Below are 13858 nucleotides of genomic sequence, written 5' to 3'. Positions count from 1 at the left end.
CAGAACTTCTCTCCTTTGATTCATAAAAACAGCCTACAGAGGCTTGTTCAAGTACAGACATGGCCATGTACATGTCATTGTAAGCCATTATTTGTTGTACTCTGTGCTAATCAGTCCATAATGAAATTAGTGGGAAAGTTCTAGCAATTTTAATATTAATTTTTTCTTTCTTTACAGGTATTTTGCACTTGGTCTCCTGTATCACTACAATGGTCAGGATGCTGCAGCACTGCAGGTTAGAATAAAGCTTTTAGTATCATCTGTAAACCGTTCCAAAATACTGTTTTAGGTCTGAGATAAAAAAATTTGAGGTCTTAGTTTATCTGTTTGAAAAGTTGTGATGTGTATGTATATATGTGTGTGTGTATATGAGAAATATATTATAACTTGAAACTTATGTTAAGACTTCCTTGAATAAAATAATATGCGAAATGTGAAAAGTCTGAAGAGCTTACTGAAGTTGGCAGTTATTTAGATGCTTGTATCATATTTTTAAAGCAAAACTGTACATACCAGAACATATGTTTATACTCCTAAAAGATGGACAGAAGTGCTAAAATAATCAAGCACTCACTTTGAAAGATATTTATGGGACTCCAGGAGCATGCCCTGTGCTGACTGATCTGTATACACACAGCAAAACAGCATTGTAACCTAATGGCAGACACTGACAGCGACTGAGAGTTTACTCCCTTATCTGGTGATGAAGAGTGAACACATTCTGCAAGATCTATGGGTTTTAGATGGATTAGTAATCCCTTTGGGGATCTTCCAACTGATGTCACTAATACTAGCAGTGGCCTGTACACTGCAGACTAAATAATTCTGTTGTTCCTGTCTGCAAAACTTCATCTGGAGAAATCAGTATATTCTTGATGAGTGCATAGTATGTGTCTCAGACCATATCCAGTATTTTAAGTTTGCCTTATTGTGTGGCTTCTTGAACACATTAATCACAGTAACCCTATCAGATGCATTCAGGTCAGTTATATAAATAGTAATAATGACCTGGGCAGAAAACCAGTAAGGGCAACAAAAACAGTATGTACATTTGTCATGTGTAAGAAATCTTGGAAGAATCTTGATGCTGGAAAAAACAAGGTTTATTGCTAAACTGGTCAGCTAGGTGTGGCACCTTTTAATTCCAATTATAATGTACATAAAAACAATATCACATGGAACTTGCAGTTCTTCAGTCAAAATGAAAGAAAAGCAGAAACCAGTTTTTCTTCCAAATTGCTTGTATAATTTGCTTTTAATCTTGCACACACAGAACACATGAAAAGTATACTATGCATTGGAGAAAAGAACTTTTGATAAAAGCTTTCTTTGTGATTAGTGTACCTCCTTTAGTTGCTCTCACAATGAGAGCCCACATGATATGGGGTCTGAATTGGGTGACTATGGCAGGTGCAAAAGGGTGTGATGGCAAAAGCGAGTGACCAGCGATGTTCCTTGCAATTTGCGTTCCTGTCAACTCTTTCTAATTCCACAAGTCTTATACTAAGTCTTTCAGTAGCTCACATAAATTTTGAGGTGGAAGAGCTAGTACATGTTTTAATCACTTTAATCTGTGTGTTTTTGTTGCAGTTATGGGTGAAAATAGTTGATGGAGATATTCAAGATTCTACACGTTCAGATCTCTATGAGTACATAGTAGACTTCCTTACATTCTGCTCGGACCAGGACCTAGTGTGGAAGTACTCTGAATGGATTCTACAAAAAAATGAAGAGGTTTGTGAGTGATACACTTTTCACAGAACATCAGTATTTCCCTGCAGTGGTGTTTGGCTTTCCCTTAATATTGGTTTTTCTTGATAGCTGATTGGACCTTTTGCAGCATACTTAATGCCAGTCAAACAGTGATCAGCAGAAGAAAACTTGCAGGTTTCTCAATTCTTCCAAGTCCCTCTATTAGCAAGTGCTAGTGAAAATTGCCTCTTTTTATTCTGAAATCAAAGTTTAGGGTAGGAAAAATACAGCATGTCATCTTTTTTCTTCATATTGAGATATTCATTATTGAGATAATTTTCAAATCTTTAAATAAATAAATAAATCACCTGACAGGTTAGCTGTTGCTGCTGCTTCTTATTTTAAAGGGGATGGGTGGTATCTGTGTACACCAGGACATGGACTAAATAGCCCCCATTCAAGACGAAACTTCATTGCTAAAAGAATTAAATTAATCTGCCAAAATTAAAAAACAAAATAATTGTAACATCCGTCAGCATGTGTGCTGTTAAGTGGGATGTTTGATGCTGTATCAGACAGTCTATGCTGTTGGAACTTGTTGCTGCCTGATTTTTATTAATTTTAAGCTTAGTTACTTTGAGCAGTGGCAGGTTTCTAAGCTTTTGGTTGGGTTTAATTACAAAAGTCTCTTGCTCCGTCTATGTCATCACATGTGAAGAGGCTTAGAACATTCTGGTCTCTCTGTTGTGCGGATCCATTCGATATTTTTTGTGGAAGTTGTGCCCAAGCCAAAGTTTATCAGCTGGACAATGTATAGTCTACAAATTGAGGTAGTGCAGATAGGAGTGAGTGAGACCATGATAAGCACAGAGTAGTGTAATTCTCTGGTGTTGGGCAGGGTTTTGTTTATCTTCCTGAACAATGTATTAACAAATGCTATTCCTTTTTCATTTTAAATATTTATTTAATAAAATGGTTGCCATTGAATTCCTAAATGCAATTAACTCTTTCTAGGTTGGCGTACAGATTTTCACTAAAAGACCTTTGGAAGAACAGGAGAAAAACAACATTAATCCAGATGATATAGTCAGTTGCCTTAACAAATATCCTAAAGCACGTGTCAAATATCTAGAACATCTAGTACTGGAAAGAAAAATAGAGGTGAGTTCTGTGAGAATGCTAAAAGTAGGCATAGGATTCAGAATGCAGATTATAATCAACAAGCCTGAAAATAGGCAATGTCTGGAAGAAATAGGCATAATATGAACTCTTTCAAAAGTACTCAGAGTAGGCTAGGAGTGTTTTTAAGATTAAACTAGAAGGTGAGGCATGGATACCTTCATTATTTTGAATTTTTCAATGCTTGTGATAGCAAGACAGTTGCTTGTGTTCCCTCAGACGTAGGGGGTTTTTTACATATGGTTATTGCATAATTTTCTATTTCACTGATGGGGCTCAAACCTCCTTCTGGTAAGATCATGGGAAATGATCAACAAAAGGTTGAGCAGCTGCTGATCCTATTGCACTGTGGCAGCAATATATTGAAATTGCTAGTTCAGTGTTTTACAAGTGAGAATGTTTTATTCTGTCTTTCTGGAGAGATTTGAACAATTAGCAATCAAATTAAACCATGCACCCTTCACTAGAATTCCAAACCACTCTTGATGTTGAATGCCCAAAAGATGCATTCACAAGTCCTAAGTGACAGTGTATTACACCTTTGGGGGTTTTAGCTCAATACAAAAGCAGCCAAATTATGTATTTGGTTATGAGACATTTTAAGCACAGAAGTTTTTTAACCTGGAAATAAAGCAAGGAAATGAACAGGAAATAAAGCAAGGAAATGAACTTTGCAGAACTGATGGTCAGTGCACTAATTCACATTCTTCAAATATATATCGGATCAGTGGTTTCCCCTTATTGGTATTGCAAGTGTGTTATACCATGACTGATGAATGTATTAGTCTCTGATGTTGTGGATATTTCCCAACAAACTTTTTGAGTTAAACACAGCGCCTTGTAGAATATTTGTGAAAATATTTTACAATTAGATCTATCTGCTAGTAAAGGCTGGGTTATAAATCAATTTGGTCTTTAAAAATTACTAGATTATTGTGAATGTTTTAGTGAGAATGTTTAAAACAGTCAAATCATTAGCTTGTTTTGATGAATATTTGATAGTGGATAACAAAAGAAAGCACTGTGCCTTCAGAGTGCTTTTCTACCTCTGGTGGCTTTGTCAGATTTTATTGCAGAAATAGAAAAGGGCAAAGAACGTACCTGAATATGAGGGATCCCATATTTACAATGTAGTTTGTGAGGCTGCTCTGAAATAAGTTATCTATCTGTAGGGACAAAATACTTTGTGATTAATTCAAATTAAATAACTTAAACCACATTTCTATGTAATTAAGTAAATATTCATCAGTGTTATTGCTGGGGACAAGAGATCGTCTTTGCAAACTGAGCTAACATTGTTCTATTCATCTGTAGAAAGAAAAGTACCATACTCATCTAGCTGTCTTGTACTTGGAGGCAATACTTCAGCTAAAATCTGTGACCACAGATAATTGTACAGAAACAACTGAACTGCTGTTGAAACTTCGCAGTCTGCTTCAGAAATCTGATCTTTATAGAATTCGTTTTATTTTAGGTAGGTTGCATGTTGTCTGTTGTAAATGCTGCATGTCATTTCCAGCTGGACACAAAATAATAGTCCTTGCAAGCATAGAAAACTAAAAGATCTAGGGTTTCTATGTGTGTTTGTTTGATAGGCTGTATTTCTAACAGACACAGGTTAATTTAGAAAGAATATCTGTTGGTGTTGTCCTTGGTCTCCATAGCTCCACTGGTGTGTTTGCCACTGCACCAGAGACAGAATACCAGTTGGCCAGAACAAATATAATTTCCTTAATGGTCACCTTCTGTTTAATGATGAGCATGTAACTTGTAACAACCTTTTGCAAATGAAAGACCTACAAGTCTATTTATTTAGCAGCCTGTTTCTAGTGAATGGAAGTGAAACTTTGAGGAATCTAATTGCCAAGGACTTGTTTGTTATCCATAACCCTGAAACTCACTCTGGGGTTCATGTTAAATAAAAATATGAGCATCTTCTTAAGTGAGAAGTGTGACATACATATTATTGTTGGTATAAGGCAAACAACAGTTCAGGTAAATATTTTCCTTGATCAATGCTTATCTTGGTTAATTTTTAATGTTTTATCCACTGGAATGCAAACATACAGTGCAATTAAGCAAGCCAGGTGTTTAAATTAAATCCTCTCTGGTATGGAGGATTATGGCTGAAGAATGATGGAATAGTGGATGAAAGGGAAGTGACTTGTTACTGAACTGAAAGATGTGAAATGATTTTTTGAAATTCAGTGGAAAAAAATCCAGTGTATGTGGAAATCAAAATAGTTGAGTCGAGACCAAAATAATTTACCAATGCTTAATGTTTCCTTGCCTTTCCAGGCAGCAAAATGTTATATGATGTATAATGTACAAGTCACTGAGGCACAGTCATTGAAACTCTTGTTCTTTTTCATCTTTTAGTTAGTTTTTAAGCAAATTCTTCAGGGCAAGAGTTACAAAATGGACTACCCTCTTGAAATCCATGTACTCCAAAATAAAGGATTTCTTACCTGACAATTCTTACATTACATAAAAGTGAGATCAGTGCAAGCTAGTGTGTTCTTCCCTGATAAACAAAACATTTTGGTGAGAAAAACATGGTATTTCCATGCATTTTACATAGGCCTATGCCAAATCTTTATCACCTTTACAATAATTAGATGATTTTCTACTTAATTTTGAAATGTCAGATAAACTTGCCACTCTATCTGCCTGTTGCTGACACTTAAACTTTAAACTGGATTAAGGGTTCGTAGTGCCCTTTTCTTAAAGAGATGTACTATTTGATTTTTATTGTCTTTTATGGAGTTTATTCTGTGACCTCCTATATTGGGAGAAGCAGAGATTAAAAATATTGCAGCTTCATCTCACAGCTCATTATACATGGTAGCAGTGTCTGCTAGAATTTAAAAGATGTCAGTGACACTGGTTCATCATTATTATTTAGTAATTTCTTTGTCCCATATTTTGTGGTGCTCTGATTTTATGTGTTTCCATATATCTGGGCATTCCTGTACTTACAAGCATCTGTCTTCTCTACAGTTGCACTGACTGGGAGAGGGAGCAGTTGTCTACTCCACTGAGCAAATATTGCCTTGTTTCTCATTTAACAGAAAAAATCCAGGGCACAGACCTTCATATGGAAAGTGCAATTTTATATGGGAAATTAGAAGAACACGAGAAGGCTTTGCATATCCTTGTCCATGAGTTGAAGGACTTCCGTGCTGCTGAAGAATACTGTATATGGAACTCTGAGAAGAGAGATGTGCAGTACAGACAGAGGCTTTTCCATATGCTGCTGTCAGTGTATTTAACTCCAGGCACTTCAGATTGTGCACTTGTCATGGCTGCTGTGGATCTCTTGAATAACCATGCTGCGGAATTTGATGCAGGTCTAGTTCTGCAGGTGGTGCCTGACAGCTGGTCAGTGCAGCTCCTCTCCCCATTCCTGGCTGGAGCAGTGAGACAAAGCATTCACACAAAAAGAATGACTCAGGTGGCACTTGGGTTAGCACAAGCTGAAAACTTAATCTACAAGCACGAGAAGGTAGGTTACTGGGGTGTTTTAAAATAAAAGCATTTTGAAGCTTTACAGTGAAGTCCTTTGATATACAGTCATCAAAAGAAGTTTGAAGAATTAGTACAAAAGTTGTCTTCATGTCTTTGGCATTTATTAGGGGTTTTTTGCCATGACTACTAGATTCAAAATTAATTGTATGTTTTCTCTGTAAAACAAAAGGGAAAGTGGGGGCCTTGAAATAGGAATAACCTTGGTGAGCTTCTGGGCTGAATATGAAGTGAATCTGGGATTTGCAGGTTAACAAAGTTCTTGCAGAAACTTTAACAAATGTGAGTTAGCATTTTGTTCACTAGGAGGGAGTGTCAGAATTTCCAATTCAGTTTTTTTACAATGTCACCTGTCAAAATTTGTTTAAAAAAATTATCCAGCACTTAGTATTAATTGAAGCTTGTTAGTAGATTTTGTTAATGGTAAATTCAGTTGTGAAGCTGTCTTCTATTCCTAGCTAGGGCAATATTGCTTAGAGTTCACAGCAGATTCTTAAAATTGTTTTTGTTTTATCTATTTGGTAGAGTGGCAATTATGCTCCATCATTTCCCTTCCTTTCTGGTTAGATTCACATTTGGATTTTTTTTCCCCTTTCTTTAGGTTAAACAAAAAGGATCCCCAATTCTTCTTTCAGACAAGAAGGTGTGTCAGGTGTGCCAAAATCCTTTCTGCGAGCCTGTGTTTGTAAGATACCCGAATGGGAGTATGGCCCACACACACTGTGCTGCAAACAGACATCTCAATTCCAATGTGACTCATCACTCTCCCAGCTCCAGCAATCAGACTTGAAATATTCCCACAGTTCCCATGACTTACACCCCATTGAAAGTGGTCTGGACAGACAAAAGTGCAGCTACTTTAAGTATAAATCAAGATGGACAGCTAGTTTTTGGGTTAATGGGAAGACTTCCAGTAAATATGAAATACTGCTACTTACCCTTTTGATTTCTAATGAATGTAGATAGAAAATTCACTACCAGACATGGAGAGGTGCAAATATGGGCTCTTCTGTGAATAGGAATAAACACTTAAGAGAAAAGGAGCCTTTTCTTCACAGTGAGGATGAATGTTACAGAGTGAAGGCAAACAGTTATTTTAAGAATTGTCACTTTGCACTGACTGTGGTGTTGGTAAATTTGTGGAGGGGAAGATGGCATCTATTAGAGTTGGAATTCTTGAAGAGTGGTGGGACAAGATCAGCATCGTGCAGCTTGCTATGAAGACAGAAACGTGCATCGATTAAGTGTTGCTGCAGCATGTCTTCTTTTGGGCTGGATTCTCTTCCCCAGGATCACATTATAAACTTCATTTTTTTTGCTCTACAAAATGTTGGCTTTTGATGCACTTTTTAGTACCTCCCTCCGATCCACCTGCTATATGAAATTTAAATGTAAGCACTGCTCTGTTAGGTTTCTGCTCCTGCAGTTACTGTAACATACTGAGTGGAAACCAATAGCCTCAAACACACAGGTGAGCTTGGAAGAAAAAAAAAAAAAGAAAGATTGTCTGGTCAGACTGTAGTCACTTTTATATGGGGGAAGAGATCCTAACTTTAATATTGATTTATTTATTAATATGCAAATATGCTGTACATACAGTTGAATAAATTGATCTTATCATTCTAGCATTTCTTTGGAGGATTAAGATGTAGCTGATACATAAGTGTACAGATTATGTGCTAAGTGTTTGCTATAACATAACTTAGGCAGGTTGGAACTCCACAAAAATAGGTTTTAGTGCTTATGGATGACTTTGTGCAATCAAAACTACAGAAAGAAGGTATAAAATTGTAAGAAATCTACAAAAATGCACTACAGGGATACTGGATTTGTTACAGTCTACTAAATACTCTGTAAACTAAAGTTTTTCAAATAACACAAACCCCTTACTTAACTGCCCTCATATGTGTTCACATTGCTATTTAACTATTTTAAAACAGTTAATTTAAAAGATACAGCTTCCCACAAGAGAGGTTAAAAAAATGACAACTTTAAATAAAAGTTAAGTATTGCAAAGTGAAAGCATTTCTTTTAATTCTGTAAAGCTCTAATAAATACCAGGCTTACTGACCAGCATGCAGTTGAGTTAGTACCGCTGTTCCCCATTTCAGAATTCTGAATCAGTGGAGGCTTTCAGCAGAATAGAGTGTCTGCATCATCCTTTCCAGATTCACAGAATAAGCTGAGTTGGAAGGAATGCATCAGGATCATTGAGTCCAGCTCCTGGCCCCACACAGGACACCCCACATGGTGCTCAGTGTTGTCCATATGCAGCCTCCTTGTACGGAAAGGCTGGCTTAGAAAGCTGCCTTCTAAGTGCAGTGCTGCCTCCAAGGAGGGGCAACCAGACCTCATCCAGGGGAAAAAGAAATCCATCTCTTTTTCACAGAAACACACAGTGTTTTGGGATGAAAGGGACCTTAAGGATCATCTATTCCAACCCCCCTTCCATAGGCACCTTCCACTAGACCAGGTTCTTCAAAGCCTCATCCAGCCTGGCCTTGAACACTTCAGGATGGGGTGTCCACAACTTCCCTGAGCAACCTCTGCTGTGCCTCACCACCCTCACAGTAAAGAATTTCTTCCTGATAGCTGATCTAAACCTGCCCTCCTTCGGCTTAATGCCATTCCCCTTTGCCCTATCACTGCATGCATCTGTACAAAGTCCCTCTCCAGCTCCCTTGCTGGCACTCTTCAGGTTCTGGAAGGTGCTGTAAGGTCTTCCCAGAGCCTTCTCTCCAGGCTGAACAGCCCCAGCTCTCAGCCTGTCGTCATAGGAGAGGTGCTCCAGCCCTGTGATCATCATTGTGGCCTTACTCTCAACTCATTCCAACAGCTCAACATCTTTCTTGTATTGTGGGTTTCAGAGCTGTACTCAAGGTGGGGAGTACTTTGCTTTAAAGCAAAAGACCTTTGCGTCTTTCTTTTTCCTGATTTTGAAATTAGGAAGGTATAACTGTTGTGTTGAATTTTTTTTATTTTTAAAAGCCTGACTAAGGAATTTTGTAGTGCTTTGTACTAAGACGTGTAAGCCAAGTTTAGTGAGAGACACTTAGAAAGAAGTCAAGTGTGGGCATTTCTGACTCAATTCTGGCATGAGTGATTCTGCTGTGACACTGGTATAAGCAGATTCACTGTCTTGTAGTCATGGGTTTTGAACATCGTGTATACAACTGACAGTGATGATGTAGAAAAATCTGTAGTCCCCTGTCCTCAAAATACTTGCTGATAAGAGTGGAAGTAATTTTTAAAAAGACCCTATAAACCTTTTGTGTACACTAGCTTGCATTTCATAAGAAATAATTTCTTTTGCTGCCAGCATCCTCAGTATTCTCTTTTTTTTCTATTTAGTAAGGAGGTACTAAAACAAAGACCCCTCTCCATGATTTAGAGTAATTCTAGCCACTTAGTAGTGTTGAACTACTGCTGCAATGGAATAAAGATCATATCATTCCAGACCTCAGGAAAGTTCTCAGTTGCTATTGCATGAAAAGATATGCCCATAAAAGATTAAACAATTCCTTATTAATAGTCAATATCTTTTTGCAGATATGTACTTTGGCTAAAATGCAGCAAAACCAATAATTGTATGTATAGAACAAATACAGAAATCAGAATAATGCAAGGTAGCATTTTTGCTATCAAAAGTGTGATTAATATTTAAGTTGGGGGCATCTAGTTCTTTTAAGCCCAGTCCCCCCAAAGCGTGGACTGGAAAAATTGGTATTGTATTCATATGTTGCTTTGTTAAGTTTTATACTAGAACTCATTTGAATAATTTATATGGAAATCCCATGGTAATTAAAGGAAAAAGCAAAGGAAACCATTGTGAGGCTGAGGCAGAGCAAGAGCTCAGCAGGGAGGTGGCAGGTGGACGATGCTCTTCCCGTGTGTGTCCAGTATGTGAGCAATTGGGATAATTCTTGACCAGAGGAGATGTCGGCCCACATCAGAGTGGTTGTGTGGTGGTCTGTGCTTTGTCACCAGGAAATTTATGAAAGGTCTGCATTCAGATTTCCTTAGGTGGGACAACTGAACACCTCTTGGGTAAGAGAGCTTCATTCTGGGGAACCTGAGCTCATTCCTTCTTTTGTTTTGGCACTGTCAGTTTGATCATTCTTGGTTTATGTCCCTGCAATCCTGGGCCAGCATTGCTACTGTGGTAAGTTCTGGTATGGCTGCAGCAGCACGGAGGGAATGAACAGGGAAGGAACCAGATTTGGTTATTAATTGCATGACTGCATTTGTGAAGGAGGAGAGGCAGGAAAGAGGAATATTTCTTTGAGCATTCTTCTAGTTTGGAAATAAAATGCTTTCTGGAAGTTTAAGCTTGATGTGATCTTTTTATCTCCAGTTAGGGAATGTGGTGTCTTAGACCTGCCCTTGGAGACTGGAGATTCTGCCAGAATATTTCTCCTTAATTTAGCTGTTGCTAAATTATTTGTAATTCATCTCTCTCACTTTTTCCAATGAGTCTCCTCCAGCTTTGTATGTGTGAAAACCAAAACAGAAGTGCAGATTATTTTTTAATGTGACACCGTGTCTGTGATTCAGGACATAATAAATGAGATTAGTCTCTTACACTGATGTCTCTGCAGATACCAAAACACATTTGTCTAACATGTAGCCTCCAGTCATCGAAATACTGCAGCTCTGACTTTTTTTTTTTTTTAGTAATCCACTGTAACATATGATGGTACATACAAAAAGCACTTGTTGAACCTTCTTCTACACTTTCATATCTCCACGCTTCCTCACATAAAAATTCCCTATGACGTGTGTACATCATCATATGCAGGTTTTGCCTCTTTAAGTCAAAAAGAGGAAAAACCCTAATAAAAAAATTGCTCAGAATCTGGCACTCAGCTCAAAATAAGATTCATGGCTGTATATTCATGAGAAAGGATTCGGCTACATCTTCCTGTTTTTTATTTAAAGGGATACATTGTCACATTGAGATCAGTATCCTTGTAATATTGTCTAAGCCAGGGGGAAATAAGCATTTGGGATTTGTTACACAGAGCACACCACAGGTACCTATGAACTGACTTGTTCAGGCAGCCCGTACTGAGGTGGCTCAGGTGTGCACAAGGTTCCAGCGTACAATGAGAACTTCTCTCTTTGTTCCCTTGCTCCCAATCTCCAGAAAATTTCCAGCCCTTGTTACCTGATTAATGTCACTCTTCTAGCACTTAACTGACATGGGTACAAATCTTGAGAGGTCTGAGGGACTCAGGACCACATCTGTTTTCAGTAAAATGTCGCTTTATTACTCAGCCACATGAAGCCCTACTAATGTGAGCTGTGGAAAGGTGGTGGTAGGGATGGAATATGTGTATGTTTTCTGAGAACTTTATTACATGTTTAAACACACAAGCATTATCCTGACTGCTGAGTCTTTATAACAACATCTGTTCTTCACAGGACTCCTATCCTGAATCCTATTAAAAATATTTTGTTTTATACAGTTCTATCAAGAAGGAATTTTTGATTTTATAACTCTTCTCGGTTTGCTGCAGTCTTATTCAGCGTGGCTCTAAGTGTTTTATTAACATCCTGCTGTTCATAACAGGCAGCAACTAATACGTTTTCATTGTGAGCTCTCTTCCTATTGCCTGTATTTGCTAATTAATTTTGCTGTACAACACTTTGGGGCTTATGCCTTGTGAACACTGGTAATTAAATGTGCTGCTACTTTTTAAGGGAAAAGAAGAAAAGTTAATAACATTCTGTAATGTATGATTGATTTCAAAACTGAAGTTCCCCTGCAGTAAATTTGTTCAGATGGAAGTCTGTACTGTTAAGGCTTTTGGACTTAGTGGTTATATTGGTGAACATACACAGCAGTATGTGGAATGTACAAATGTATAAATATATTGATTTTTAATAAAAAAAAATCTTTTAATTACATTTGTCATGGATTCATAGATAAATAAACCCTGGAATGTGAATGTCCAAGTGAAGGGAAAAGATTATCTACTGATAAATAGAGGATTCATCAGGGTGACTGACAGAGGAGTCAGATCCCTGACATGTGGAAGTGAGGCTGGTGCTTACATACCCTGCAGAAGGCAGCAGTGTTCCTTATCTTCCTCCTCACCACTCAGGACTGATGGCCCTGGCTTCAGGGCCAAAGGACCAAGTGCTCCCCTGTTCCAGCAAGAGGGGCAGGAGCCACCACAGTGGCACTGTAGGACCTGCTGGTAAGGAAACCCCAGGAAAGGAAGGGTGGTAAGGGCTGGTAAAGAGTCTGTGGTAAGCCAAGGAAACCCGTGTGATCTCCAAGGGGAGGGAGAGAGGAATGCAAAGGAGAAGCGCTAAAGGAATGCTTAGGACATGCAGGTGTGACCTAATTCAGCTGCTCTCCAGCCCCACTCTGCCAGGCAGTGCAGGCACTGGCAGTGCTGCAGGCATCTCCTGGATGCTGAGGATGGGTTGTGTGCACAGCATAACTGGGGATCCAGAGGGGCAAAAATCCAACACAGTGGGAGCTACAGGGAAGGGCTCTTGTTGTGAAGTTAGGTCTGTGGTCACTTGACAAGGTTTCTACAGCCTATGAGGTGAAGTTTGTTCCTTTGGCTGAAGCGAAGGCTGCGGGAACATTGGTGGGTCCTCAGGATGCTCTTACAGAGGGTGTTTGGGCTGCAGATGCTTAGTGCAGCATGATGCTGAAAGGAATGAAAAACTAATGCTACAAGCATGACTTTATTAGCTCAGCCAGCAGGAAATACACCCTGGAGAGGCCCGGTTTGCTTTTCCCCATCCATCCATCCATCCATCCATCCATCCATCCATCGAAAGGTAATGCAGAAAGCATTAAAAAAAGCCCAAAACCCAGTTGTGACTCCAGTACAGTGGGATTTCAGCTAGTTTTGCCTCTAGACAGTGGTTAGAAGATGGTCCATGCAAATCATCCAGATGGCAACTCCTTCCAAGACAAGTAATCAATAGAGTATAGCTGAGTTTAGGCAGAAATGAGTCCCAAAGGTCCAGTTCACTGCAACAACTGTAGCTGCAGGACAGCATAGGGTCAGAGGCCAGGGCTGCCAGCAGAAAGCTGATGGCTGAACACATGGCAGGTTTTCAGTAGATAACAAGGCTGATTATAGTGCCTAAAAATCCAATAGCAGTCATGAACATCATTACCAGTGCCTATAATTGCCAATAACCCCCTGAAGATATTGTCCCGTAACCACCTTTGTCAACGTGGTATTTGCATTGAGCGGGGTCTGACCATTCCAATGCATGTTAAAATCCTAGAAAAATCTAGGCTGGCTGGGTTCTTCAGAGGTGGTGTTGTCCAAGCCCAATTTGATGCAGGGTCACCCTGTATCGGGTTATTTCTCTTGTTTTAGACCAGTGCTGACAAGCTTGAAACCAAATTGGGAAGGGTCCAAGTGTCTTCTTGTCATGTCTTTGCCAGAGGAATATATTGCTTAAACATCCAAAATACTCTCTGGTA

At 38.8% G+C, this 13858-nt stretch overlaps 1 protein-coding gene across 1 annotated transcript in view; it reads left to right on the top strand.

Moving 5' to 3' along the window:
• The window catches only part of TGFBRAP1 (transforming growth factor beta receptor associated protein 1), a 37395-nt gene extending 25089 nt beyond the window's left edge, over window positions 1-12306 (top strand). The window contains exons 7-12 of the mRNA XM_032100421.1: window positions 178-235; window positions 1591-1734; window positions 2707-2853; window positions 4186-4345; window positions 5943-6376; window positions 6998-12306. Of these exons, the coding sequence (XP_031956312.1) occupies window positions 178-235; window positions 1591-1734; window positions 2707-2853; window positions 4186-4345; window positions 5943-6376; window positions 6998-7186 (1132 nt within the window). The 3' untranslated portion in view covers window positions 7187-12306. The remainder of the gene's footprint in view (window positions 1-177; window positions 236-1590; window positions 1735-2706; window positions 2854-4185; window positions 4346-5942; window positions 6377-6997) is intronic.
• The last annotated feature ends 1552 nt before the right edge of the window (window positions 12307-13858 follow it).

Source organism: Corvus moneduloides, chromosome 2 (genome assembly GCF_009650955.1).
Source record: "Corvus moneduloides isolate bCorMon1 chromosome 2, bCorMon1.pri, whole genome shotgun sequence".
Classification (NCBI taxonomy): domain Eukaryota; kingdom Metazoa; phylum Chordata; class Aves; order Passeriformes; family Corvidae; genus Corvus; species Corvus moneduloides.
This window is presented reverse-complemented; position numbering and strand designations above follow the sequence as displayed.